This window comes from Monodelphis domestica, chromosome 6 (genome assembly GCF_027887165.1).
Source record: "Monodelphis domestica isolate mMonDom1 chromosome 6, mMonDom1.pri, whole genome shotgun sequence".
NCBI classification, from domain to species: domain Eukaryota; kingdom Metazoa; phylum Chordata; class Mammalia; order Didelphimorphia; family Didelphidae; genus Monodelphis; species Monodelphis domestica.
Genome location: NC_077232.1, coordinates 19647169 through 19673017, shown reverse-complemented (window position 1 = coordinate 19673017; position 25849 = coordinate 19647169). Strand labels below are relative to the sequence as shown.

At 41.4% G+C, this 25849-nt stretch overlaps 1 protein-coding gene across 19 annotated transcripts in view; it reads left to right on the top strand.

Annotated features, from left to right (window-relative positions):
- Positions 1–25849, top strand: part of CTNND1 (catenin delta 1) — a 58734-nt gene that overhangs the window by 10755 nt on the left and 22130 nt on the right. For 13 of the 19 annotated variants that reach the window (XM_056801706.1, XM_056801710.1, XM_056801716.1 and 10 more), the window contains 2 exons: positions 22086–22218; positions 23720–24007. The exons of 4 other annotated variants lie outside the window; for them this stretch is intronic. In XM_056801706.1, the coding sequence (XP_056657684.1) occupies positions 23813–24007 (195 nt within the window). In that variant the 5' untranslated portion in view covers positions 22086–22218; positions 23720–23812. The remainder of the gene's footprint in view (positions 1–22085; positions 22219–23719; positions 24008–25849) is intronic. 2 more of the 19 variants (XM_056801707.1, XM_056801708.1) reach the window with 2 other exon arrangements.

Genomic DNA, 25849 nt, shown 5'->3' with positions numbered 1-25849 from the left:
TATTTCTAAAATGTTTGGGCCACTTTATAGTTCCAGTAATAGCTCACTAGTAGTTTTTTAAGGGAAACTCCTTTTTATTTTTTAAAGGTACTTTAGAAACTATGATTTTTAAAAGAAAAACAGCCACCAGTCTGTCTCAAAGGAATAATAGATTTTCTTCAATACAATAGTTTTATTCTTTTATAAAGAATTTTATACCAATACCAGTTAAGGATAATTGGGTAAAATCAATAATTTTGGTTTGCGCTGATAAATAACATTTGTTTTCTTATCTCTTCATATCTATAGAATCAGGTGAAATTCAAATATGACAGGAGGCAGCAACTTGTTTTTTTATTCTGCTGTACAGTTACCAAATTTTAAAAAATAGTTATATGACTTAGAAAAAAATGCAGAAGCTTTTTAAAAGAAATTGCAGATTCCTAAGATGAGAATGATCAATTCCCTACTTCTCTTCCCCATCCCACTTCCCATTAGCTTCTATAATTAGAACAGTAAAAAATGAAAAGTATTATGAAATGTCTTATGAAGGGATATATAGCCTTCAATACAGTTTTCTTATAAAATACTTATTGTTAGCATATGAGGCACATTCTTTACTTAAGTAAGTTATTTGTAAACATTAGGTTCAGAATAAGGTAGACCTGAAAAATTTATATTTCAAACCATTTTCTCTTATTGAGAGCCATTAGTATGCACTGAAGTTATTTTAAATAATTTTAAGTTTTTTCTACTTTAAGAATTTATGATACTTGTCTCTTCTGGTCCAAAAAGTATGCCTTTGGTGACCAGAGAATGACTAGAAAAGGGCTGGTCTGTTGATATTAATAGTTGTTGAAGCTAGATGCTGAATTCAGGATCTTCCCCCTGAGGTTTCATTTGTCTTACAAGGATGGGATTTCCAATTCATATTAGTAGTTGAACCTATAAATGAACACATTTTTACTCATGTCCTATTAATCAGCCTGAGCTATCTTCTGTTTCAATGTCCAGAAAACTTCCAAAAGCTTCTGTTCTCATATTTGTCAGACTACGGTAGACTTTGTTTGACTTCTGACTCTGCCACTTTAACTATAATCATGAAGTCAGTTTAGTCCTGTGTTTTAGTTTCTTTGTCCTTAAAACTGGACTAACAATGCTTTATGTATCCTATAGAGTGGTTGTGAGAAAGCAAATATCAAAATGTTACTTCAATGTAAATTGTTTAAAAGATAGTATGACTTGAACTTAAGAACTGTGAAGGTCCATCCTCCTGCTCTATGATGTATAGAACCTATGAAGAGAGTCAAGTCAACAAGCATTCTTTAGGGAGAGTACTATCCCAGTACTGTGCTAAGTTTTATAAGCCAAACTAAAGAGGATGCTTGATGAGGCAGAATTTGGAGAGGTTCTTTTGGTTCTTGTTTAATTAGATATCTCTATATGCTTCTAATTGTCAAATATTTTTGGTCCTTTTGATTCTTGAGCAGGGGTAGAGGTAATCCTGACTCTTAAGCACTTGACATGCCTCTGATCCTCTGATTCTTTATTCCTTTAATTTTCTATTCTTGTCTCCTTCCTCTCTGAAGGACAGAATCTGTTCTCTTCACTTGCCCTCATTTTATTTCTTACTTAGGTAAGTATCATTCATACTTGAGTCTAATGGGAATTTTAACTAGCTAAAGTAGTTGTTGATTCTTGTTCTAGAATAAACTATACATTTTTTTTCTCCAAGGGGAAGAAATTAGCCAGAGCACTTTGTAGGCCATGAAGCATTATACTAACATAAGATGCTATTATGATTAGCTGCTTCAAAGTTATTTAGGCTGTATCTGTAATTTTAAAATGTAAAACTGCCAATTCAGTTCAACTGATATTGAGTGTGCTGGGGATTCAAAGTCATACAGTATAGGAAAAATTGAAAGCAAGAACATCATTGTTTGATGGGAGTGGGGAGGGATATAATCTAAGAAGACTTTATGGGAACGAACCTGATCTAAGTCTTGAAGGAAGAATTCTGATGCAAGTAAAATTACTACTGTCTCTAATGATGCAGAATGTCATTGTATCAAGTTAAAAGGATTTCAGTGTAGGAATGAGCTTTAGAGATCATTTAGTTCAATATGCTTCTTTTGACAGATGAGGAAGTTGAGGCTCAAAGGAAAATATCACATAGCTGTTAAGGCTGGTCTTTGATTCTATATCTAGTTCTCTTGGTATTTGCTATTTAGTAACTCATATTCATAAAGAGTAGGGCCAAAGAAATAAATTGTGGCTCCAAGAAAATTACTGGCTTTTTTATAGGCCTCCCTGAAAATTCCAGTGGTAGGTTTTTACTTCCTGTGTAGGAATCTGGAGATTTGACTGAAATACATTAATAAATTGCTATGGTACTTTAGGGTGTTGGTCCCACTTTGGGGAGAGGATTTTGGTGGTAGAGAATTTTAATAAGCTAAACTGTCACACTGACTGTGGAAGACATAAGACATTGTTAGAGAAACTAGGCCAACCTTTCAATACAGTTATCAAAGCACCTGCAGTTCCCATTTCAGGGCAGGTGAAGTGATCTTCATTGAACTGAAGAAGAGTACATAGCCAGCATGCTTTTAAAATAGAGTAAACCTATTTTAAAAGAGAAATTGGAGCCAATCTGATTCCTTTTCACTGTTTCTTTGTTGAAATTGGAAAACTTTTCTCTCCATTGACTACCTTTAGGATTTTGTGAAGCAGACCAGAATCTGCCACGTGAATGTCTAACCTCCTGAAAGTCAGCTCATCAGGAAATAGTGTAGGAAGTTTTTGTTTTTTTTTCAAAAATAAACAAAACAAAGTCCAGAATTAGAGGAATTTCAGAGTAATATGTATGTTTAAGTGTTCCAAGTGCTGTATTCCTATAACTTTCCCATTTCTGCCCCTGCTAATCACCAGTGTGAACTGGTATTTGGGGGAGGGGGTATCAGTATTTTGCTTAGGTAGATGCTTTAATGATAATGGCAAATCAGGTACCTTAGAGAAGTTTGGGGAATGAAGTTGAAGGCTTTGCCTTTGGAGATAGCCCCCACTTTGAGCTATCTACCTATCTATATTATGTACATCTTTATCTGTCTATTATCTATTCTTGAAAAATTTCCTATAGTGCAGAAGATAGGACTAGATCTAATTGTATTTATTCTTGAGAATACTTTTTGGTCTAGAGTATTTCTATATACCCTTGGCCAGATATTTATTTTATTTTCTACTTAATAAACAATAGACATTTCACTTTACACAGAATAAATAATAAAGATTGTACATAAAACTACCAGTCTCTATGTTGTACTTCTCACCTTTCTTAATTGTATAAGAAGTTCAGCTTATAGCTTTTATGTTTGTGCTTCTTTTCTGGATTTCCATTTGCTCTCTTGCTTCATTTCTTTCAAGAGATGGATAGCAAACATCACCATCAGCCCTCTATAAAATGGAAGTCAGTCTTTGTATTGATAGGAATACTTATGTCTTTCAAAGTTGGTTTTTTATTGCTTTTGTTTTACTTCTGTTCACTCTGCATCAGCTCATACAAGTCTTCCCAGGTTTTACTGATATAATCTATTAAGGGATAACACTGGACCCGGAGTCAGGAAGGCCTGAGTTCAAGTCTGTTCTCAAGATACTTCTTTCCTAGCTGTGTGACCATAGTCAAGCCACTTAACCCTGTTTTTGACTCAGTTTTCTCAGCTTTAAAATGAGAAGGAAGTGGCAAACCATTCTGGTTTCTTTTCCCTGAAAACTCCAAATAGAGTCACAAAGAGTCAGACGTGACAAAAATGACAACAGCAATGATACTCATATTTTTTTGCTCAGGCATTCTTCAATAAATGATACCTCTTTATTTTGTGGTTGTTGGCTACTACAAAAAATTTTCTTCAAAATAATTGGTACATGGGTTCTTTTCCTCTTTCATTTTCCTAGGGTATAGGCCTAGTAGTGGTATGGTTGGGTCAAAGGATAATTAACACTTTGGTGACTTGAATCATAGGTCCAAATTCTTTTCCAACATCCTGGCCAAATATTTAATGTGAAAAACTAAAATTTTCAAACTTGTGTTTTCCTATCCTTTTATCCTCTGAAATATCTCTTTGGACACTGGGGGATAAATTTACTGATGGGGACCACATCCATAGTCTCCTAAGCATCAGGAAAAATGATCAGACTTGGTGATTTTATGTTTCTTTTTATTTATCAGAAACAGATGTTGCCTGGTTGGCTTGGCAGTTGAAGAAGAGAGATCAATATTAATGATTGCTTATTTTAAGCTGATCCCTTAGGAGAAAGTTAAAGAATATAAACACTTCCCTCCTTTCTCTGTCTCTCCTGTATCACCAGTCTTACACTTTCCTTTTCATGTCTTCTTGTATAGTCACTCAGTGACTGCCTTTTTCTTGGTTTGAAGCCTAGCCCTAGAGCTTGATCTGGTTATCTTCTTCCTTCCCTTTAATTATACCTATCTAATTGTCATTCCGTTAATTTCATATCATTCTTGGGAGATAACCTCAAGCATGAAGCATTCCCCCCCCCCCCCCCCCTTTTTCGTTCTCTTCTCCCTTTGTCAAGTAACTATTGTTTGGTGTAGGAAATAATTTAGACAATCCTACAGATTTCCTGAAAACTTTTAAGTGGGAGGCATATTTCACTCTGTCTTCTAAATGGAGAGACATTAGCAGAGTAGCTAATAGGATCACATGTTTAGAATTTAAAAGTATCACCCATTATTCAGTGATCATTTATTAAGAATTTCCTAGTGCCAATCACTATACTGGGGACTCAGACAACCCTGGCTTGGAGGAGTTTACCTTCTGTTGGGGGAAGAGAATGGATTAGCATACATATCTGCACATCTCCCAAGTATTTTGTTAAAATGAATTTTATTGAAGTGGGGAGAAATTCTGCAAAATCAAGCCACATGTCAGAGAATGCCATGCAATTTTCAGTACCCTTAGTCTCCAGAAGTGGGAGGAGGAGGAGGATTACCATCCCCCCTCTGCTTTGGGACCAAGCTTGGTTATTTATATACCAAATACTTACAAGGTAACTTTTTCAGGAAGGAAAAGTAATATAATAGAGACTGCAGTTAACGAGACAAGTTTCATTAAAAGGTAGTGCTTGAGTTGAGTTTTGCCAGAAACAAGGGATATTCAGAGGCCAAGGTAAGGGGGGCAGAAGGAAGACCAGTCAGTACAAAGGCATCAAGTTTTGGTATTAATGTCAGTATCTGAGGAATTCCAAAAGAAAGCCAGTTTGACTATTAGACTAGGGTGGGAAGGCAAGTCATGTATAATATGATTAAAAGGGTAGGTTGGGACCCAGTCACAAAGAGATTTAAAAGCCAAGCAATGGAGTTTATATTTGATCCTAGAGGCAATAAGGAGCTATTGTAGTTTGAGTAAGGGAGTAATGTGGTCAGACCTGTGCTTTATAAAGCACAATTTGTGTGAAGGCTAGTCTGGAAAGGAAAATCTTGAGGCAGAAAGCCCAGTTGGAAGGCTATTATTGTAGCCTAGCTGAGAGGTGATAAGGACCTAACTAAGGTGGTAGCCACTTTCCTAGAGAAGAGAAGAGTTTAGAGAGGGTGAAGAGGTGAGAAAAGACAGTATGCAACAATTGAATGGGTTTGTGGAATAAGGGAAAGAGAGGAATTGTGGCTATGAACTTGGGTGACTCCTTGCTACCGAACAGGGAAATGAAGCCATCCAAGTCGCTTCATTTTACAGTTGAGGGATCTGAGGCCCGAGGATGTAATGTGGCTTGGGTTAGGTCAAATAGGCAGTAAGCAGCAGAGCAAGGATTTCTTGCCCATGCCCTCTGCCTCCAGACCCAGCATTGTTCTCCACTGTCTCTCTTGTTGTTACCTTGCATACTTTTCCTCCTTCCTTTTCTGTATAACCCAGACTACATACAATGTCTTCAGACTTCTAGGCCCTTCTCATAGTAGGGAAGATAAGGTATCTGAAAGGGTTCCTTTCTGACCTGAGTGTTATCAGGGAAGTGCTCTGAGGAAGCACTAGCATCTAATTCTTTATAGCAGAGTTATACTTAGCATGCTACACTATTGGCTAATGGAATGAAAGATGAACAACCACAGTGCTGTGTTCTGTAACCTGGGCACTGATTGGCTCAGTGACTATAGGTTAATAAGAGTGTGAAAAAGGTTTATAGGAGAGTGGGAAGGATTTATAAAGACTTAAAATATAGATAAATAATAAAATAAATATAACACTGCTACTTGGCAGATTTTCACCTATCGCAGAGTTCTCTGGAACATAATTCCTGTGATAAGTGAAGGATAACTGTACTTGCCTTTCTTCACTGGAGGACAGCTTGAAAAGGTGTTTCAGGCTTTTAAAAAAATATGTTTATTGGCAAGCTGTTGGTATAATCAGTCTGATGTGAATTGGGATAGGGGGTGTCTTCTGGAGCAGCAATTATAGATCCTTGAGTAAACTACGATCTGGTGTTGAAGAAGGATGTGTTGTTTTATATGTGCTATCATTCTGTGGTACTGTGTCTGTCTAGGATATAGGTAGAACCTATAAGATTCCATATCTGGTCTCTGGTAGAGCTCACACTTTAAAAGAGCTTCTATCTCAGGCATGAATAATTTGTGTCAGATGAGTCTGAATTATATAAGCATGACTTATTTTATTTCCTGTATTTCCTTTTGGGGAAGGTGGGTTAGTAAGTCTACTTGATGGAAACCCAGATTCTGAGCGTACTAATAACTTAAACTCTACATTTCTGGTTCTTATTTCTTCTGAGATGCAGACCTACATTTCCAAATGCCTACAGAACATCTCCATCTGGATGGTACATAAAATTATCATGTTGAAAACTAATGGTAGCTATTTTTAAACTAAGCTCAGCATCTTTTCTCCTTAACTTGCTTCCTTTCTGACCTTACTCTCTTTCTGTCGATGGTACCACCATACTTGGCTTTCCTCCTTCATTTCATATCCATTGTAATCAGATCATCATATTAGTTCAACTTCTAGGACACATTCTTGCATTGTGGAAAAAGCAGTGGACTTTGGAGTCAGAAGACATATGATAGTGAATCTTGCTTTTGAGACATGCTAGATGTGACAAACTTTGGGCTTCAGTTTCTTCATCTGCAAAAAGGGGTAGTCCTTTTGCTTAACAAGGTGTTGAGAGGATCAAATGAGATAGATGATGCATGTAAAATGCTTCATAAACCTCAGATCATTATGAAAAGTCATTTTTGGGTCCAGATCTGTGATTTAATGGATGGATGGAGGGCACTCCCTCTACTAGGACATACTGGCAAGCTTCAGTATCCTTTTGCTCTTAGCTGCCTCAGCCACTGAGAAACTTAGTGATTTTCCCAGAGGAATCACACAACTGTTGTGTTCAAGGCTTGTTCTTCTGACTCCAAGGCAGCCTTCTACCCACCTGTAAAATGAAGGTTTGGGACTAGATGGCTTCTGAAAGCTACATCTCTGGTCTCTATATTAACACACCCTGCTTGAACCTCTTCTTGGGCCTAGTAGGCCCTTGCTCTGCCTTTTCTGAAGGTTAACTAGAAGTTTTACACCTCCATAGGGCCCAGCCCAGTAGTACTGATGTCAGCAGATGCTCAGTTCTGTATCTCTGCAGTGTGACATTCTCTATTTTATATCCAGCAGACTGTTTGTCTCATTTCCTCCTGAACTTCTGGAGCTTGGTCCTTAGCGGTGCCTCTGAGACCTGGTGGTGAGAGCCATGGGAGGAGCCTCCTGCTAGACACATGCTGGGGGATTCCCTGGGCTCCATGCTCTTGTCCATGGAGTTCTAGCTAAGGTGCCTCCTGGCCAGATTTTTCCCAGAGGGGAGACATTCCCTCCAGGGCAGAGGAAATGCACTCCAGAACAAGTCTCAGGTCTTCCCTCTCTGGTGGAACAGGGTGATGGGCTAGGGGAGGATGTCTCTATCCAGGCTCAGCATGATCATTTGTTTAGAACTTTACAGGAAGGGGAGACATGATGTCACTTCCTGTCTGAAGAGGAAGTTCTGGCTTCCTTCTCTGGATGACTGTGGCTGGGGGGAGGGGATCACTAACTTGGTGCTTCTGGGAGCTGGCTCTGGGGTTTGAGGAAACGTGACAGGATCCCAGCCACTTTTGGAGTGCTACTGCACAAGGACGCTCCTTTCTGTGCCCTGTGTGAGCATTGAGCAGCTTCTCCTGCCCTTGCCCTGCTCCAAGTTCTGCTGTTCCTAGTCTAGGGACCCTTCTCTTTTCCAAAACAAACTGCAGAACAAAGCCTGCCATTCTGCCTAAGCCCATACCTTCCCTGTGCTCACATGTTGGAGAGCCAAACAAGGCAAAGCCTGTGGAAAGGGCACTAGGTTCTGGTCTCCCTCTGCCCCCCTCATTGCCCTCTGCCCTCTGGTGAATCTCCTCATCTCCCTTGTTTGTCCTCACTGTGAAAGGACTGCATTGGAAGCCTCTTTTTAAATTATTGTCTGTGAAGATGAAGTTAGCAGAGAACCCTCCTGGGGTTAGGGTGCTGGAGATTCTTATTTTTAGAATAAGCCTAAGGTGGGGGGAATGCCCTCCTAAGGAGGGCCAGTTGGCACTTTTGCTGTTATTCAAGGCCAAGCTGCTTCTTCCTGACCAGTCAATTGTATTAAATTTTTGATGTGAGTTTGAACTAGAGTCCCTCAGGGTAAGGGGGGGGGGGAGATTGCCGGAGGGAGTGGAAACAGCTGGTGCATTCATCAAGCCAGCTCAACTGTTCTCCAGTTGAGGGATGTATAGTTACTAGCAAGGTCCTACTAATACTGAGATTGGACTCCTAGGCATCCTGATCTCCATGTAGGAATGTTAGCAGTCAAGAGTATAGACAGATGGCATGCCTGTTGCATTTTTTCACTTCCCAAAAACCTTTACCTGCTTTGGAGCTGAGGTGTGGAAAGTCAGATGGCAACTCGAGAATATTTGCATTAGGGCTTGATAGAGCTCAGGCTTCTCAAGTAGCTTTTCCCTCGAACGTTCATTATTTCTTTGTAAAGCTGTCTGCCAATAGAAATACACTGAGAGCTTGGGGCATCTGATGAGGTCATGTTGAGTTGCCCCAGGTTTGCTATATTGGTCTCCTCCCCACTCTGACCTAGCCCCTAGTGACTGAGTGGAGCTCTGAGTCAGCACTCATTAGTTCTGTTTCACCTGCCCTTTCTGAGGCAAGGAACCTGCTGAACATTCTGGGAAAAGAGGGGCATAATTTGGGTGTGTCTGATTCCTAGAGCTTTGCTCTTTAAATCCTCAGATTTGTAAGGAATCTCAAAATATATGCGCCGCTCAGTGTCATTTGTCTTATACCAACATTCTATAAAATGATGTTGCCTTGGTCTTGTCATTCGTCTTAGTTGTGCCTTGCTGGAGAGAGTTCAGTTTGGCACACAGAAAGGTTTTTAACCTTCTGGTTACTATGAAGGAGAGAGTAAGGTGCAAGCTTTCAAATGAGAGATCTTCTGTTTTTCCCTACTGTGTTTTCTGTTAGAAGTGTACTTTTCTGTCAGTGATAATGATTGGGTCTAGGATGTTTCTATGCTGTTAATTTGTAAATCCAGACCCGTTTGGGTTCCAGACTTCAGGTGGTTTTCTACTTTCCTCAGCTCCCTTTCTGTAGTTATCTCTGTGCCATTGATATGGCCTGATCTCCCATTGTCTGCTGTCAAAATGTTGAACTGCTTGTTGCATTACTGACCAGGGCCAGTCATCTGGCAGGCCTAGGAGAGAAGCCCAGAAGGAGGAAGAGAGGTTGTTGACCACTGGTACAGATGGAGCTGGGGATGTGTTCTTTACCCAAGGAATTATAAAGCCTGGGAAGAGCCTTTCTAAAAGGGACATGAAGCCCTTTGGGATTTCAAGTAGCTCTCATTTAAAAAGATTGATCTGCCTCTCCCTTCTGGAGAGGGAAGAATCAGGATGAATCAAATCTCACTCTGACCTTCTGGAGTTAAGGCCATATTCCCAGAGGCCTTTGCTTTGCAGCAAAAGGGAAAGAGTGTTTTCTCCTGCTGTTATAATTAGAAATGGCCCCTAAACCCACTGTCCCAGAGATAGCCTTGGGCAGCTATTCTGTTTGGGGGCAGAAGGAGGAAGTGGTGGAAGTGTAAGAGGGACATCTCCCCTTGTATTCTGGCTGAGAGCCTTCTTTATTGGCTTTCTCCTCCTTTCTTCCTGACTGGAATGGACTTTGCTCCCGGATGGTGATAAGCTATTGCCCATATGTAGTCCTACATATGCCTCTGGCACTTTGTGGGGTATGGGAGAAGGGATATACCTAGAAAGCAATGGGAATGGGGAATTGGGGAAAGGCTGTGAGGTAGAGATGGGGGATGGTTGGTGATTGGAAAAGGTTGTTTCACTGTTGACTGTGGGGAAGGCACTGGTGATTGTCCCATTGGGCTGCTCTGACTGAAGCATAGCCACCTTTTCCCCAGAGTTGCTGCCTAAAGAGTGAGGAAGTACTGGGGTGGCTAAGGAGGAATTTCTAAGATTCTCCCCCTTCCTCTTCCCTGATTCTAAGTGCTACTTTGGAAAAAGGCTTTTTTGCTTCATCTGTAGCATTGGTTTGGGGTAGGGAGAGGAGGGTTGTTTTCCCGAACATGATAAGGAACTGAACTGGGCAAAGTGGGAGCTCTGGCTGGTGATTGGTAGACAGGATGCCGAGGAATGTGTTTGGCTCACAGCCCAGAATCCAGTACTCTGTATTTGTTTGTTTCTGGGAGACTGTGGTCTGGTGCTACTGTGACAGGAAGTGAGAAAGCTGGGAGTGGGGGAACGGGAGAGGGGCAATGTCTTTGTGGTTCTCCTGTGAAATCCCTTTGTCCCCTGAGAGAGAGGCTCTGCTACAGAGCCCTACTGAGAAGAGAGCCGCCTTTGTGTGCCTGATGGGACTCAGCAGCTCTGGTGATTGGAGAATGTGAATTCTGGTCATTGTCTTTAAAAAAAATCCCGGCAGCCTTACCTTAGGGTTTAGATCTTGATACCAGGATACTTAAAGCTTTGTAGGACTCTTGTTAGTATGACTTTGGAAGATTTGGGGTGGAAGAAAGGAGCAGAAGGAGATTCCTTATAGAAACATCCCAGTGGCTATTTTTGTGTGCCATTTGGTATGTCTTTTGTTGAACCTTTCTGGGGCCTGAGGAATAGTGTAAATCTTGGAAGGAATTGCCAAGGTCTTTATTCAGATTATTAACTACCAGGTTTAGCAAGGATGGGCCGATAGATAGAGTGAAGGGCTGGGGCCCTTATTCTAGGCTCCCTCCCAACAATAACCCCTGCTGCTGGGCAAGGGTGATACTTAATGTGATCCTACTAGCAAGAAACAGCAGTGATCAGAGCTACCTGGTTTTTCATGGAAGCTCTGCATCCACAGTTTTCTTGAAATGATTTTCCCCTTTTTTTTGTCTAGACTGAAACTACACCTGTCAGGGGCTGTTTGGCCCCCTTCTGTTCCCAACTCCTTCATTTCATTGTTGGTAGATGTTTCAGTCTCCTTCCCACCTCAGCTGTGGAATAGACATCTATCACTTCTCACACTGTAGATTGGGTGGCTGAGGCTTCAGCCTCTTGCCAAGCTGGTTGGTTCGGGAGCTCTCACACACAAACCCCCCTTTGACTGCCCAGGAGGACAGCTGCCCTGGAGGCAGATTGTTAACATACCTCTGGAACAATCCCTACCCTCTGTCCTGCTGTTGACCAGCATAATTTCTTTCTTTGCTTAGCTTCCTACCCCTACTCTCTCCAAAGTTTCCTGCTTTTGACCCAGTCAGAAAAGAACCCTACTTCCAGGAGTTAGCCTCTTTGAGATGGAGGTGACTAGCGAGTCACCTGTCTTGTGGGCTCACAGTTTTAGGATCTGATTTCAGTGGATTAGGTAGTTTGTATGTCATTACTGTCAACATTTTTTCTTCCATGGAGTTTTCTTTCGGCCTTCCTGCCTTAAATGCTGTCTGTCCTTGGAATTCCTTCATGTTCCCTCCTCTTAAAAGTAGGGAAAATCTGAGTGTAAAGCAGGCTTTGACCCTATGACTAAATAGGGACCAAGTGTTTGAGGTGATCTGAGCTTTTTGTTGCTTTTCCCCTGTAGTCTCATGCTTTTCCCTTTTTTTCTCTTCAGAAAGACTGGCTCTGGGTACTTATCCTCTCTTCAGGCACACTCCCCCTTTTCTCCCTCCCTCCCCACTATTCATCCTGTAATTGAAATGGTGTCCTTATTGTAAGTCAGGTTTCCCTTCTTCCTTCTCATTACTTTAGGAAGTGGTTCTTATTCCTGTTGCTGTTCATCACTCTTCAGATTCTTGACTTTCTCTGTTTGACCAAACCTTCAGGACTGGAAGGCGCATTAGAACTCTGGGTGGCTCCTACCTAGTTTTTTTCCAGAGGCTTTGGGAACAGTAACATGACTAACTAAAGCCTCCATTGCCTTTTTAGGGTAGTTCTAAATTATAGAAAATTTGAGATGACAGGAAAGGAGGGAAGGAGAGTGTTTGGTAAGCAGGCCACCTCCTTTCCACTCCTACCCCCCCAAATTGGGAGAAATGTGAGCCTATTTTTTTTTGGATCCTAGTAGTCTTAAGGCTTAGATGTTAATGGGGTCTTGATGTGCTTTGTGCCTAGTACTAGATTTTATGAATCCCTGAAAGAGATAATAAAAGCTAAACTTTGTTCCTTGAAGATTTTGGTTTTCTCAACCAAGGCGGATCAAGCAGAGATACAAATGAACAGCCGAAATGCAGAATTGAAGGCTTCCTTTTCATTTCTCCAATTCTGCCTTGCTCCCTATTGTGTACCTGACTTCCTCTTTCCCCATCTAATTTCTCTGATAGCTACTGGGGAAAGGAATTTAGCCTCTCCCCCGCCTCTGGCCTGACACCCTGACATCCCCCTCCTCCCAGCCTTCCTTATCTTAGCTTTTTTAAAAATCTGCCTCTCCTGTGCCTTTCCTTATAAGGCCTGGTGAGGTGCCTTTGGCTGGGGGACAGCAGGGACACAGGTAGGTAACTCAGTGTCAGACTTTCTGGATTAAGAGAATTCAGTCTCTAGTGGAGGGCCCTCCAGAGGCACATGAAGGGTGGGGGAGGAGAAGGGGTGAGTTGGCTAGGCCTGAGAGATCAGAAGGACTTGTTAGACCAGTCCTGAGTGTGTCATCGGTGCTCTAGGGAGAAGCAGGTTTTGTTTCTCTCAGAACCAGCCCCAGCTCTGTAGTGAGAGCCACGCCCTTGCCTTACTCTGCTGCTAGGCCACCTCTCAGCTTCTTCATGATATATGGTTTGGGCTAGAAAGGCCCTACAGAACACTTGGAGGAAGCACATGACATTCCCATCTAGCCTTCATCTTCAAAAATAGAAGGTATTTTATTTTTTTAGGTAAATCCTAGTTAACCCAGAAAGACTGAAAGAGCCTAAAACCAAACCCATTCAAGCACCACGCCAGTCCATGGCTACTATCCCACTCTCTCCATCTGAGGTCCAGGTCTTAAGTGTTTTTTGGATTATATACATAACTAAAAGAATACAAAGATCACAGTGCCAGGCTCCCTGATGTACAGATAAGTAACTGGCTGCCTGCTATCATAGGACTAGTGAACAATCTAGGGATTTAGCCTTATGGCCTTGTCCCCGGTGTTGACCACCAATCCATTCAGAATGTTTCTTTACTTTCGAGAGATTGTTCACACAACTGTGCCTCTACTCATGAGGAGCTGAAATGAGATTTCTTCCTTCACTGTACTTTTTGTGTTCCTTATTGGTTCTATAAATAAGGGCACTAGGTTTGAAGAAAGTAGAGCAGTTGAGGGAAGTACTGAAATCGCCAAAATCCAGTTAAGGCCTATTCTCAAATAGAGCTGGACAGGAGAGGGATTTTTTTCACAATGTGGCTATACACGGATATCTTTGGGGTCTTATAAAAGGTATGCTGTAAGTGATGGGGTTTTAAAGTTAAGAAAAAAAACCCACAAGATTCTGTTTATCTCTCTTCTGTCATGACAGAGTGGTTCTGTCTCAGTAGGGGAACAGTACAGGAGTAGAGTTGGTAGGAATGGGTTGACATTAGAAGTGAAACCTGTGGGAAGCAAGATTCTTTTTGTGGTGTTCTATCCAACCAGCAAGACAGGGGTAATAGAATTTGAACCTTTGTTATCAGCAGTAGAAGACATTATTTGCTGGGATTATAAGAAGGTGTATAGATTTATGTTCCTTTGCAATAGGACAAAATGACTTACCTATTTGTGTTGCTGAGGGTTCCCCAAGGATTAAAGATGGCATCCGTGACCTTTGAGGCAGATACTAATTTAGCTAATTAGATGCTTCTCCAAAATTCCTTACAAGTCATAACACGGGAGGTCAGGACACTGGGAATTCACTTTCTCTCTTGCTCTACATATATAGTACATTTTAAGAACATTTAAGTAGAGAGCTTTATTTTTAAGTAATAGTGGTTTATTTAAAGAAGGGATACTCTATGTATTCTTGCGTTTTAAGTGTCTAAAAAATCAAGTTGACCGGGCAGCTATGTGGCTCAGATTGAAAGCAAGGCCCAGAGATGGGGGTTCCTGAGTTCAAACCTGGCCTCAGACACTTTCTAGCTGGGTGACCCAGTGGGCTGAACTAGGAACAAAGAATGGAAGTTGTAGGAGCAACTTTAGGTTCAAGATAAAGAAAATTTTCTTTACAGTTAGGGTTTCTTTTTCAGATAGGAGTTGAACTCACTGGCCATTCCAAATCCAAGATTCTGTTCAAAAGGGAAATGTGCTTCCTCTGGAGAGGTAATAGTTTCTCCCTTGTTGGTAAAGTCTTCAAGGGCAGTTGATGCCTACTAGTTAGATGTTATAGGGGCAGTCCTTGATGGAGGCCTACCCTCCATGTAAGTGTATTATAAGATTTGATCCTGTGACTTGTGTCTTTTAGAAGTCTAATTTTAAAGGATTCCTCATTCACTAATTGTGTCCATCTAGTCCAATCTGTACCTTCGTAAGAATCCCTCTATGACATATATACACTATGTTCTGAGATAGCCCCTCCCACTTTTGGGGGGTTTCTCTACCTCAAGCCTAAATTTGATTTTTTGCAATGTCTACCCATTGCTTCCAGGTCTATTCACTGGAGCAAAGTAGAATAGGAAGAGTTGACATTGATAGAGCACGTTAGAGGTTTTGCAGGTACTTTACATGCATTATCTCGCATGATTCCTGCAATAATAAGTAGTAGTATTTTCATTTTTTAGATTAATAGACTTGGAGGTTAAGTAATTTATTCACATTTAACATAGCTAATGGCAGAGTCAGGATTTGAAAGCAGTCTTCCTGACTCTTTAAGTCCAGCATTCTTTCCACTATGGATAACTCTAATTGTCCCTTTATTTTCTTCACCAGGCTATGCATACCAATTCTTACATTTTATTGATCCTCACTTGGCCCCTTCCCATCATACCAATATCCTTCTGAATTGTGTTATGTACCAACTGAACAACAAAGGACATATGGTCTGACCAAGGCAGAATTAGGCACTTAACCTCTTTAGTTCCAAACACTAAGCCACTGTTAATGCAGCTGAAAATGTAGTCCCTTTTTTTTGGCTGCCATGTCACACTGATTCCTACCCAAATTGCTGCCCACTGAACCTCCTGCCATCCAGCTCTCATTGAATCAAACTGGTGCCTAGCCATTCCTCTCATCTTGTGCTTTTGAAGTTGATTTTACCCTAGAGGATCTGCTTTGGAATAGTATTTAGTGTGATTATCTGTTCTGAAGGAGCACCTTCCATCAGAAATTCTCAGGAAGGGGGCAGTTGGGTGGCTCAGTGGATTGCGAGTCAGGCCTAGAGATGGGAGGTCCTAGGTTCAAATTGAGCTCAGACACTTCCCAGCTGTGTGACCCAGGGCAAATCACTTAACCCCTATTGTCTATCCCTTACCGTTTTTCTGCCTTGGAGCCAATACATTGTATTGATTCCAAGATGGAAGGTAAGGGTTTAAAAAAAAAGAAGAAAAAAAATTCTCAGGAAGCTAAAAAAAATCTATGGTAGTAAAGGGGGACTACATGTAAATGAGACTGAGTTGTTTTAACCTCCACTAAGACATCTTCCTTCAAAGCACAGATCAGGCATTCTTCTACCAGATCTTTCCTGATTCTTTTCTTCCATTACCCCGAGCCATTAGCACTTTGTCCCACTCAGAATTATATTACTTTATTATATTTTTTTGTTATTGACTTCCAGACCTGTGATTTCATTTGTGCAAGCAACTCTTTTAAGAAGCTCTACCAGAGTTGTCAGGAGTGTTGAGAGTTTGTGCCTTCCATCAAAGGCAGATTTGGATCCATGGTTTTTCCTGGTTTGAAGGCAGGCTCTCTATAGCACCATGTAGCCTCAATTTAGACTTCATGGCTTGCATACATATTATCTCTCCCCATTCCCACCATAGTACAGAAGCTCCTTTAGGTTGGGGATTGTTTTAGTGGCTTTGAGTCAGACCTTACACATAGTAGGTGTTTAAATTTGGCAACATTTATTAGTTTGGCTTTGGGTTCTTCCTGGGTCTTCTGGAATTCAGAGAAATTATTTGATATGGGGTTGAATTAGACACATCTATTTTAGACTAACCATGGGAGCGTAGTTTTGAGCATGTAGGCAATGCTGTTCTTAGGGAAGTGTAGCTATTACAACACAAATGATGTTTGAATTTTTTTCCCTCCATGTCTTCTAACTCACTCAAGGAACTCTAGTGGCTCCTGATTACTTTCAGGATCAAATATAAATTCATCTGTTTGGCATTTAAAGCTCTTATTACACCTAAACCCCTCCACACAATCTAATTCAGTCACAATGCTCTATCTCTGTGCCTTTGCACTGATTGGAATGTTCTAATTCCTCATCTCTGCTTCTTAGTTTCCCTGGCTTCTTTGAGACTGACTCAGCCTATGTTGTACAGTAGATCTTTCTTGGTCCCTTCAGCCATTAGTGCCTTCCTTCTTTCAGGTTACCCTCCTATACTCTGTATATCTTTTAGAACCCAAATAGTTAAATCATTTTCTCCTCTATTCCACTGTGCTTTTTGATTGAGGACTATGGGGTGAATTGGGGGCCCTTTGTCTTCAGAGCATAGTCAGTGCTTACTAGATGCTTGTGGGCTGCTCTCCTGACTTTTTTCTAATTTTGCTGTTTCCAGCAGGAACATCACGTTTCTACTCTCCCATGTTTGAAAACCTTGATCATTCCCTATGTCCCTCTATCCATTTAGTCAAACAGATTTTGTAAACACTCTGTGGAAGGTGTTCATCTTTCATAACAAATCAGCAAATGCCTAGCAGTATTTCTGTGCGATATCTCATCTAATAATAGCAAACGTTGATTCACATTTATGACAGAGTATATCAGTGCCATGGGACCCTTTGCCTCTATAATCTGTCTGTCATTATTCTATTTCAACCCCTTATTGCCCAACTGCCTGAATTGTTGTTCCAAAGCTACTATAAGAAATATTCATTCTCTCCTCCCTCCAATTCACCTTTCATAATAGTGCCCAACTAACTTCCTTATGCATAGGTCTAGCCATGTCACTACTGACCCCCATTTTCTCAGTGAAGTCCACATTCTTTAATCTGACTCTTGCGATTTATCTTTTTTTTTTTTTAAGGTTTGTTGATACTTTTAAAATGAAGCATTACTACTGATTTCCTTTAGATAACTTTTACTCTTATAACAACAGAAGTCAGGCCAAACAAATGAAAAGGTTGATCTTGTCTAAGCAAATGCTTCCATCTATGTCTGTATTTAACCACCTTTACTGAAAAAAGTAAAGTTATCCTCCCTCTGGAAGCAAGGTTGGTCATTTTATTTATCTGAGTTAATTGAAATTATATATAAATCACATACTGAGACAGAAAGGAAACTTAGAGGCCATTGAATCAAATCCCCTCCCTTCATTTTACAGAAGAGACAAAGGATTAAATTATTTGCTTGGAGTTATATAGTATTAGTGATTGAATCTGAACTTGCTTCTTTTTTTAAATCCAAAGCCCTTTTCACTTCCTGTTCTTTAAAAAAAATACATTTTTTAGATATCTTTTATTTTTATATCTACCTAGATTTCTCCCATACCCCCCCCCCCCCAGCCAACTCATATAACAATATGTGAAGTGTTCCTTGCATTATATACAAAACAGGTTCTCCCTGTCTCTGCATAGGAATTGGGAGGTAGGCAACATCATACTGTCCCAATTTCTTTTAACTGATTTTTTTTACACATAACTGCACCACCCTGTCTTTTTGCCATTATTTCATGCAATAGTTCTGTCTGTCCTCTGCTCTGCTTCAGCCAAACTGTATTCTTTAGTGGTTCTTCATACACAATGTGGATTTTCTCACCTTTATGCTTCTATTTACACTGGGCCTAGATTATTTTTTCTCTTTAACCTCCTCCTCTGCTTATTGAATTGCAATATAACCCAGATTCCCCCTTCATGAAACTTTCTTCAATTACTCTTCACCCAACCCCCCACCCCCCGCCCCCGTACCCTCAAAGTGCACAGCACTTTGTTTTATGATGTATCACACATAATACAGTCAAAAGAATGCATTATATTTGGAGAGAGAAGACCCAAATTTAAATCTCAGCTACTTTTGTGACCTAGGAGGAAAGAAAAGATCTTAACTTAAATCTTAGCTACCTTTCTTGCCTGGGACAAGTCACTTTTTCTTGATGGCCTTAGTTTTCCTAAACTTCTAAATCCCATGACCTCTAGTATACTTATATTTTGTATTAGTTCTATGAGTCAGATCTTGAGAAATCATAAATTCCATGAAGTCAGGAATTCTTATCTAAACTTTGTATCTAGTGCAGTGTTCTGTGTTCTGTACACTTGGTGTTTTTTTGTTTGTCTAATTATAGGTGCAATTCAGGCTCTGGTCCTTTGGAGTCTTTGCAGAAAGGATTGTGTTTTTGATCATTGCTGGGATTAGCGCAACCTTCCTGGACATTCTGGATTACATTAGATAAATTTTCCCCAAACTCTGGTAGATCACTATCATGATACCTGAGACATAGTGACTTTGAAATCTCAAACAAGGAGAATAGAGAATAGCAATGTTCATGTAAGCCCCTTCCCCTTGCTTTCCTTGCAGGTTTCAGTGGGGGGTGGAAATGTTCTGTCACAAGTTGAAAGTATTTGGCTCTAAAATTATTGGAAGGTTGGCCTGGACAGACTACCTTTTTGAGATTTGGGGGAAATGCACTTGCACACTTTACATATATATATACATATATAAGAACAGGCTGATTTTGTGCGGTAATAGTTTATTTGGAAAGAGGGACTTCTTTTGTTCTTAAATTTTAAATCTCTAAATGTCATGTAGGATAAGGATTAGATCTGTTTGGCTCCAGTGAGAAGAACCAAGGGACTGTGAATGGAAGCTATAGGTGAATTTCAGTTTAATGTAAAGGACAGACTTCTTAATATTTGGAACCTCTTTTTCAGATATGGGTTGGAGTAGGTAGCTACTGAGGTCCATTCTGCTTTTCTGATCCTATCTACAAGTGAAATGAGCTGCCTCACCAAGTAGTGGGCATTCTTCTCATTAGATGGTTCCTTGGGAATACATGGACCAGATGGCTTCCTAGATATCACTTCCACTTCCGATTCTGTGATTTTCCTGATTTTATGCTAAAGTTTATAGACTCTGAAGCAGTGTGGATTATTTTACAGATTTAAAGTGTGTGAAGGATTGAATTTGTGGAGGCAGAAGTCTTATTGACTTTGTCTCTCATCTTCTCTTTTTTTGGTGGATAGTCTTCAAGGCTGAAGGATTGTTTTACTGGCCCAAGAATTCTCGCTGATCTTCCCCACCCCTTGCCCCCAAGCTAGAAAGGAAGATTTCAGTTGTGATCATAGGTCAGTGGGATTTCTTTATAAGCACTGGAGAATTGTGTTTTTTAAAATGCCTAATGATGGATTGTTGGTCTATCTCCTGGGTAATAATAGCACATTCATATGATGTTCATTTTTTTTAGTTACAAAGCATTTCTTTTTCATTTTATCTTCATAATAACTTCTGATGAAAGTAATATAACATTTCTACTTTACAGATTAGAAAAGTAAGCTTCAGAGAGAAGTGGTGTCAGTTGTCCAGAATTACACAATCAGTAAATAGTGGCTGTAGGTCTTCCAACTCCTAGTCTAATGAATTTTCTTTTTCATTAGAAAAAACCCTTACCTACCATCTTAGAATCAATAGCAAATATTGGTTCCAATGCAGAGGAGCAATGGTATGGGTCAGGCAATTGGGGTTAAGGGACTTGTCCAGGGTCATACAGCTAGGGACTGTCTGAGGCCAGTTTTGAACCTTGGACTTCTCTCTCATCTTCAGGCCTGGCTGTCTTTCAACTCAGCCACCTAGCTTCTCCATGAAACAAGAATTTTCTAATAGACCTCATGATAATTGAAGATTGTTGCTATAAGGCAGATGAAGCAAATAGTATTAGCTTCACTGTTTTTCAGTTGAAAACATTGAGGCCCAGAGATGTTTAGTGGTTTGCTTAAGGTCAGACAGTCTAAATCAATGTAAATTCAGTCAAGAAGGCCCCCCCCCCCCCCCCTTCAGGCATTGTGCCAGGTACTTAACATGCAGAGACAAATCCTCAAACCAAGTCTCTGCCCTGGAGGATATAAAATTCTGGCAGAAAACAGTACAGGGATACAAATATGTAAAGTATTTGGCAGTATGTGGATTAGAATCCAGATCTTTAAGACTCTTAATTGTTTTTTTATTTTCTAATCTGTGCCTTGGTCCCACTTACCTATAGAAATACAATGTTTTTAGAACCAGAAGTTCTTGACGTGGTTTGCCCATCTATGGTTTTTGCTGTTGCTTATTACCATGTTGGAGTTGATCTAGTAGGAGGAAAAAGGAGCTGTTATGGCACTGTGGTGAAGAATTTTTCCCTGTGGCTGGGAGGGTTGTCATTCTATGAACTATGGTAGTTATGGTTTGGGCTTTTCTTAGCAAAGGAAGATTATAGGGTGGAGGCTGTTAGTAGGAAATGCAACTGAGGCCCAGTTGAAACTAAGTGACAAGGAGAAGTTCTGTTATATTTAATCTTGTTGCCCTTCTCCATGATTTTGCTACATCCAAAGGATCCAATGGGCTTATCTTCTTTGTACACTCCATTATAGGGAGTTCAATATGACTTGGAGGTTACTTACCTAAAGATATTTTCCTTCAACTTGGGGGAGGAAGAAGAGACAAGCAGCAGAGCCATAAAGGAAAATTTGGGTGAAGGACTCCTGTAAGAATTCAGCTTGGATTGGAAGTAGAACAAGAAATGAGGAAATGGCATTCTTGGTTAGTGGTGTTGGATTTGAGGACTTCAAATTCAAAGGAGGAAGTAGGAGTGCTGGGAGAATGAGCAGGTGTGTTTGGCATAGGAAGAACTTTTAGGGCACCTGTTCTCCAGCCTCCTGTGGGCATGGCTGATTGCTGAAGACTGCACACGCCTTGAACTGGTAAAAGCTGAGCAAATGGGACCTATCACAGTCTGGTCCTGGAGGGCTGGCTCTGCTCTGGGGAGCGTGGGAAAAGGAGCTGAGGCAAGAGGCCCAGGCTAGGCAAGGCTAGTCCCCACAAGCCCTCCCCCCCCCCCCCCCAATTGCTTTGGTTTCTCAAACGCCTTTGTAGGCATGCCATGACTGGGCCCTCCAGTTTCCACCTTAGGGTGGAGGAGGGGGAACAGGGAAGGAGGGAGAAGACATGCTGATAGCAGCAGCTCCTTTTTCCTTTGGTTGTAGCAGAAGAAAGTTAAGTTGTTTCTTAGATGTATGTCTCTCCAGATTGGGGGGGGGGGGCAACCCAAGTTGGGAGACTAACCTGGGACTGGAATCCAGGTTTCAGCCAGCTCTGGGGCTGCCCCATGTGCTCCTGTAGAGCCAGAAAGTATTTGGAAACAGCAGAATCAAAGGTGTAAAGAACTTTTCCCTCTCCAAACCCAGAGTTTCATTCTCCAGATACTTCCTCTGTTCCTACTGTTTATTTATTGGGTGTATTTCTTTTCCTTCCCATTCCCTTGCTCCCAGTTACTATCTCTGCAGCTTTCTCCTTCCTGCTTCCTCCCTGGTGGTGGCTGAGATGTTTCTTCCATGATTCTTTGCATCTAGACTGGGCTGTTCTCTGTTAAGCCAATCAAATCCGACCTTCCCTTCTTAACAGGTGTGTATGGAAACTTAAAAAAAATGTATTTTAATGAGATATTTTACTTTTCCTGTTCTGGGGGGTAAGGAGGTGAAAGGAGATGGGGTGGAGGTGAAGTGGGTTTGTATAAAACTTGAATTTCTCAGCAGTATGTGCTTGGGTGACAAACGTCTATGCCCTTCCCCCTTGACTTTTGAGCCAAAAAAACCTTTGCTGTTGGAGGGTCAGAGGAATGATTTGGGGGGGGGGTCCTTAAAAAGTGTCTCTGAGCACAGAGAAGAAAGGCATAGACATTCCTCCTTCTCCCATCTTTACTTTTTTTTTTCTCTCCAGCATGCACAGGCCTCACAGAAAAACAAGTTGGTTATTGTGGCAGTAACTCTTAGATACCTACAGGGCCAGTGATGTTTAGTAATTTATACAAGATGTGAGCCAATAAGGAAAGAGTGATAATATGGAATAATCTTCCCTAAGCTTCCTAATGTTGACTTGGGTGAAGTCTCAGGGTTGGTTACAAACCAACATTTGGGGAACCCAAAGCCAGTTCCTCAACTGCCTTACAAAGTGAATTTTCCCAGAAATTGCTGTTTTTTTGAATAGTCTTTCTGGTAGATACTTTTTATTCCTTTGTTAAAATGTTTTCCTGGTTTATCAGCAGTTGTGCCTGGGACCATCTTGGTATCAAAAGTGGGGGGGAAAGTTCACCTCCAGAACCAGGACCCTAAATTTGCATTTTGCTTCCCCCCCCCCTTTTTTTTTAAACCCTTACCTTCCATCTTAGAATCAATACTGTGTATTGGCTCCAAGGCAGAAAGAGTGGTAAGGGCTAGGCAATGGGGGTCAAATGACTTGCCCAGGGTCACACAACTGGGAAGTGTCCGAGGCCAGATTTGAACCTAGGACCTCCCATCTCTAGGCCTGGTTCTCAATCCACTGAGCTACCCAGCTGCCCCCTTTCCCCCCCTTTTTTGATTAATGGAAAATTGAAGAACTTTAATAGAGCTCCAATTCTGTTTTGGGATTTTAGCCTGGGATTCTTAAACTTCCCCAGGAGCAGTTCCAGTCATCATAAAGTTCAGGGAAAGGCCAGGCTAGCTCTAGAAGAGAAGATAGCACCATCTCCTGAGAGAGGTTTGCCCTGTAGTAGATGGTGATATGGAATAGACATATATTTATGGGTTACAATTTTTTGCTGCTGTGAGATCAGCAGAACTAGGAAGCGGCTTAACTTTTATGTGATGAGGGGACTGACTTTTAGCCACATTCCCATCACCTGTGTGAGTTACTTAGCTACATTTAATTCGTTTCTCTATCTAGTTCTTGGTGTGTCTCAGGGGAAGCTAATTGGAGAGCAATCCTGTTGGCCCAGACCCTGGTGATGGGCTGCTAAGCTTGGTGGTAGTCTCCTTGCTGTACCATGGCACAAACCTGAAAGTTTGCATCTTTGGCTCTGGGATTGATAATTCTCTGTCTTTTCTCACCTTTGATCTTTTCTTTCTTCTCCTCTGCCCCTTCCCAGTGGTGTGAAGTGAGGGGGGAGATTATCTCCCTCCTTCCTGTGTGATCCACCTCCCCTTTACTCTGCCCTGCGGCGGCTCCGTCCCTCAGGGTCATGGACGACTCAGAGGTGGAGTCGACCGCCAGCATCTTGGCCTCTGTGAAGGAACAGGAGGCACAGTTTGAGAAGCTGACCCGGGCATTAGAGGAGGAGCGGCGCCACGTCTCGGCGCAACTGGAGCGTGTCCGGGTTTCGCCACAGGATGCCAGCTCTATCATGGCCAACGGCACCCTCACCCGCCGGCATCAGGTAACCCCTCTTCCCCTCAGATGGGCAGCTAGAACATGAGGTGCTCCCAAGAGCAGCTGAGACTTTTCCCAGGAAGCTGTTCTGATGGTGATGGATTCTCCATGGTGCCCGTGCTGCGTGGTAAACTTTTCCAGGCAATAGGCATCTTTTGGGTTGGTACCTACTGAATGTTAGGGGAACCTGGTGGTGTCTCTGAGTGCTGGGAATTCCTCCTTGGTGAGCACCCTTCTTTTGGTCTGTTCTGCTGTGCTTGATATCTCTGGCTTGGGTTGCAGAGCCACCAGTGGTAGAGCTTTCAATTCAGAACTATGTAGGGAAACTGACTATTTTCTTTGGTGTTAGCTTCTGAAGCTTTCTTGGAACAGTTCAGGGGAGAGGAGAAGCAAATGCTTACTCAGTGGTTGGGGAAGTTGGGCAGCTTGTCATCTTAGCTTAACTTTGGTCCTCAGGGATAGGTCTGTGTCCACCATCTGGGTCCTTCCACTTAGTGCTGGCCCTGCGTGCTTTCCTTGTTAACTGTGTGATTCATGTTTGTGAGGAAGGGGCATGGCTGCCCCTTCTAGTGAAAAAGGAAGACAGAAGAAAGAGAAGCCCATGTTGCTATTCAGCCCTTCTCACCATAGGAGCCAGTAGCCTTAGGTTGGCTCTACTAGACTGTGGACTAATATTCAATATGAGAAGTATCCTCTCCTTCTTTAGCCTGGCCCTAATGTGGTACAATCTGTGGGGTTTCGTCCAGTTTCCTTTGTGTGTGGGGGACGTTGCTTAATATGCAGTACCAAATCTTGAGAGAACTACAGGTGGGACTTTTTTTTCACTAACAGCCCATTTGAGTTTGAAGGCAGATGGAAAAGAAAATACATGCTAAAGAGCAGTCAAGTAAGTGGCAAGATGAGGGTCCAGTTAAGAAATCCCTACTTATTATAGTATTCTCTGCTTAGACCTCATTCTTAGGGAGCGAAAAGGGGACTGATTTACTTTTGGAGAAGAGATCATATTGAGAAGGCAGAGTAGGACTGGTAGGAATCAGTGAGATGGTGGGGAATTCCAGGATCATAAGTGTAGTGTAGTCTTTTCTTTGAATTTTACTTGGCTAAAAAAACCACACCCTTCCTCTCCACTGAAAGAAATCCAGTTTTACTTCCTCTCTCTGAAGCATGTTTATAATGGAGTAGGGTTTTCTTCCAAAGTAGTCAGGTCTTTTGTCCCTGCTTAATGAATTTTAGCTTCCTTTAAATTCTATTCTGTGGCCAAAAGAGAATGAAGTTCCTTGAAGGAGAGATTAGCAAATACATTTTAGGTGATATGAAATCATGTGATTTAAAAAAAAAAAAGGTTTCCTAAGACAGCCTAGAAAAGGGGTCATCGATTGTTCAATAGTTTTAGAAATCAGTGGTGAAGATATTATGGGGATTGGTGCGTTAAGACCAATTTGGGTTCTCCTTCATACCTGGTGTGTAAGAGTATGTTCTCTGCTTTAAAGAACTGCCTATTTATAGGGGCATTATGGGTGTTTCCCACAGGGCTGGGGAGTAAGGATGACATAGGAACAGTGGATTACAATTTTTGGGGGGTTGGGGTGGGGACACAGCTTAGATCTTTTAAAATCTTATTTTCATGGCTTCCAAGCAAAAATGAGAACTTGTGTTCATTCTCTCTGTTCCTGGCTTTTTTTGCCAAGCACTACTCTCGCAGTCCTAGCCTGCCTAAATCCCAGGCTTATTTCTTATTTCTAGAATTGAGGTGAAAATTGCAGGAGATTTGGATACTTAAAATAATAAAAATTATGGATTTATAGCTCAAAGGGACCTTAGAGGGCATATAGTCCAATTTCTCCCATTT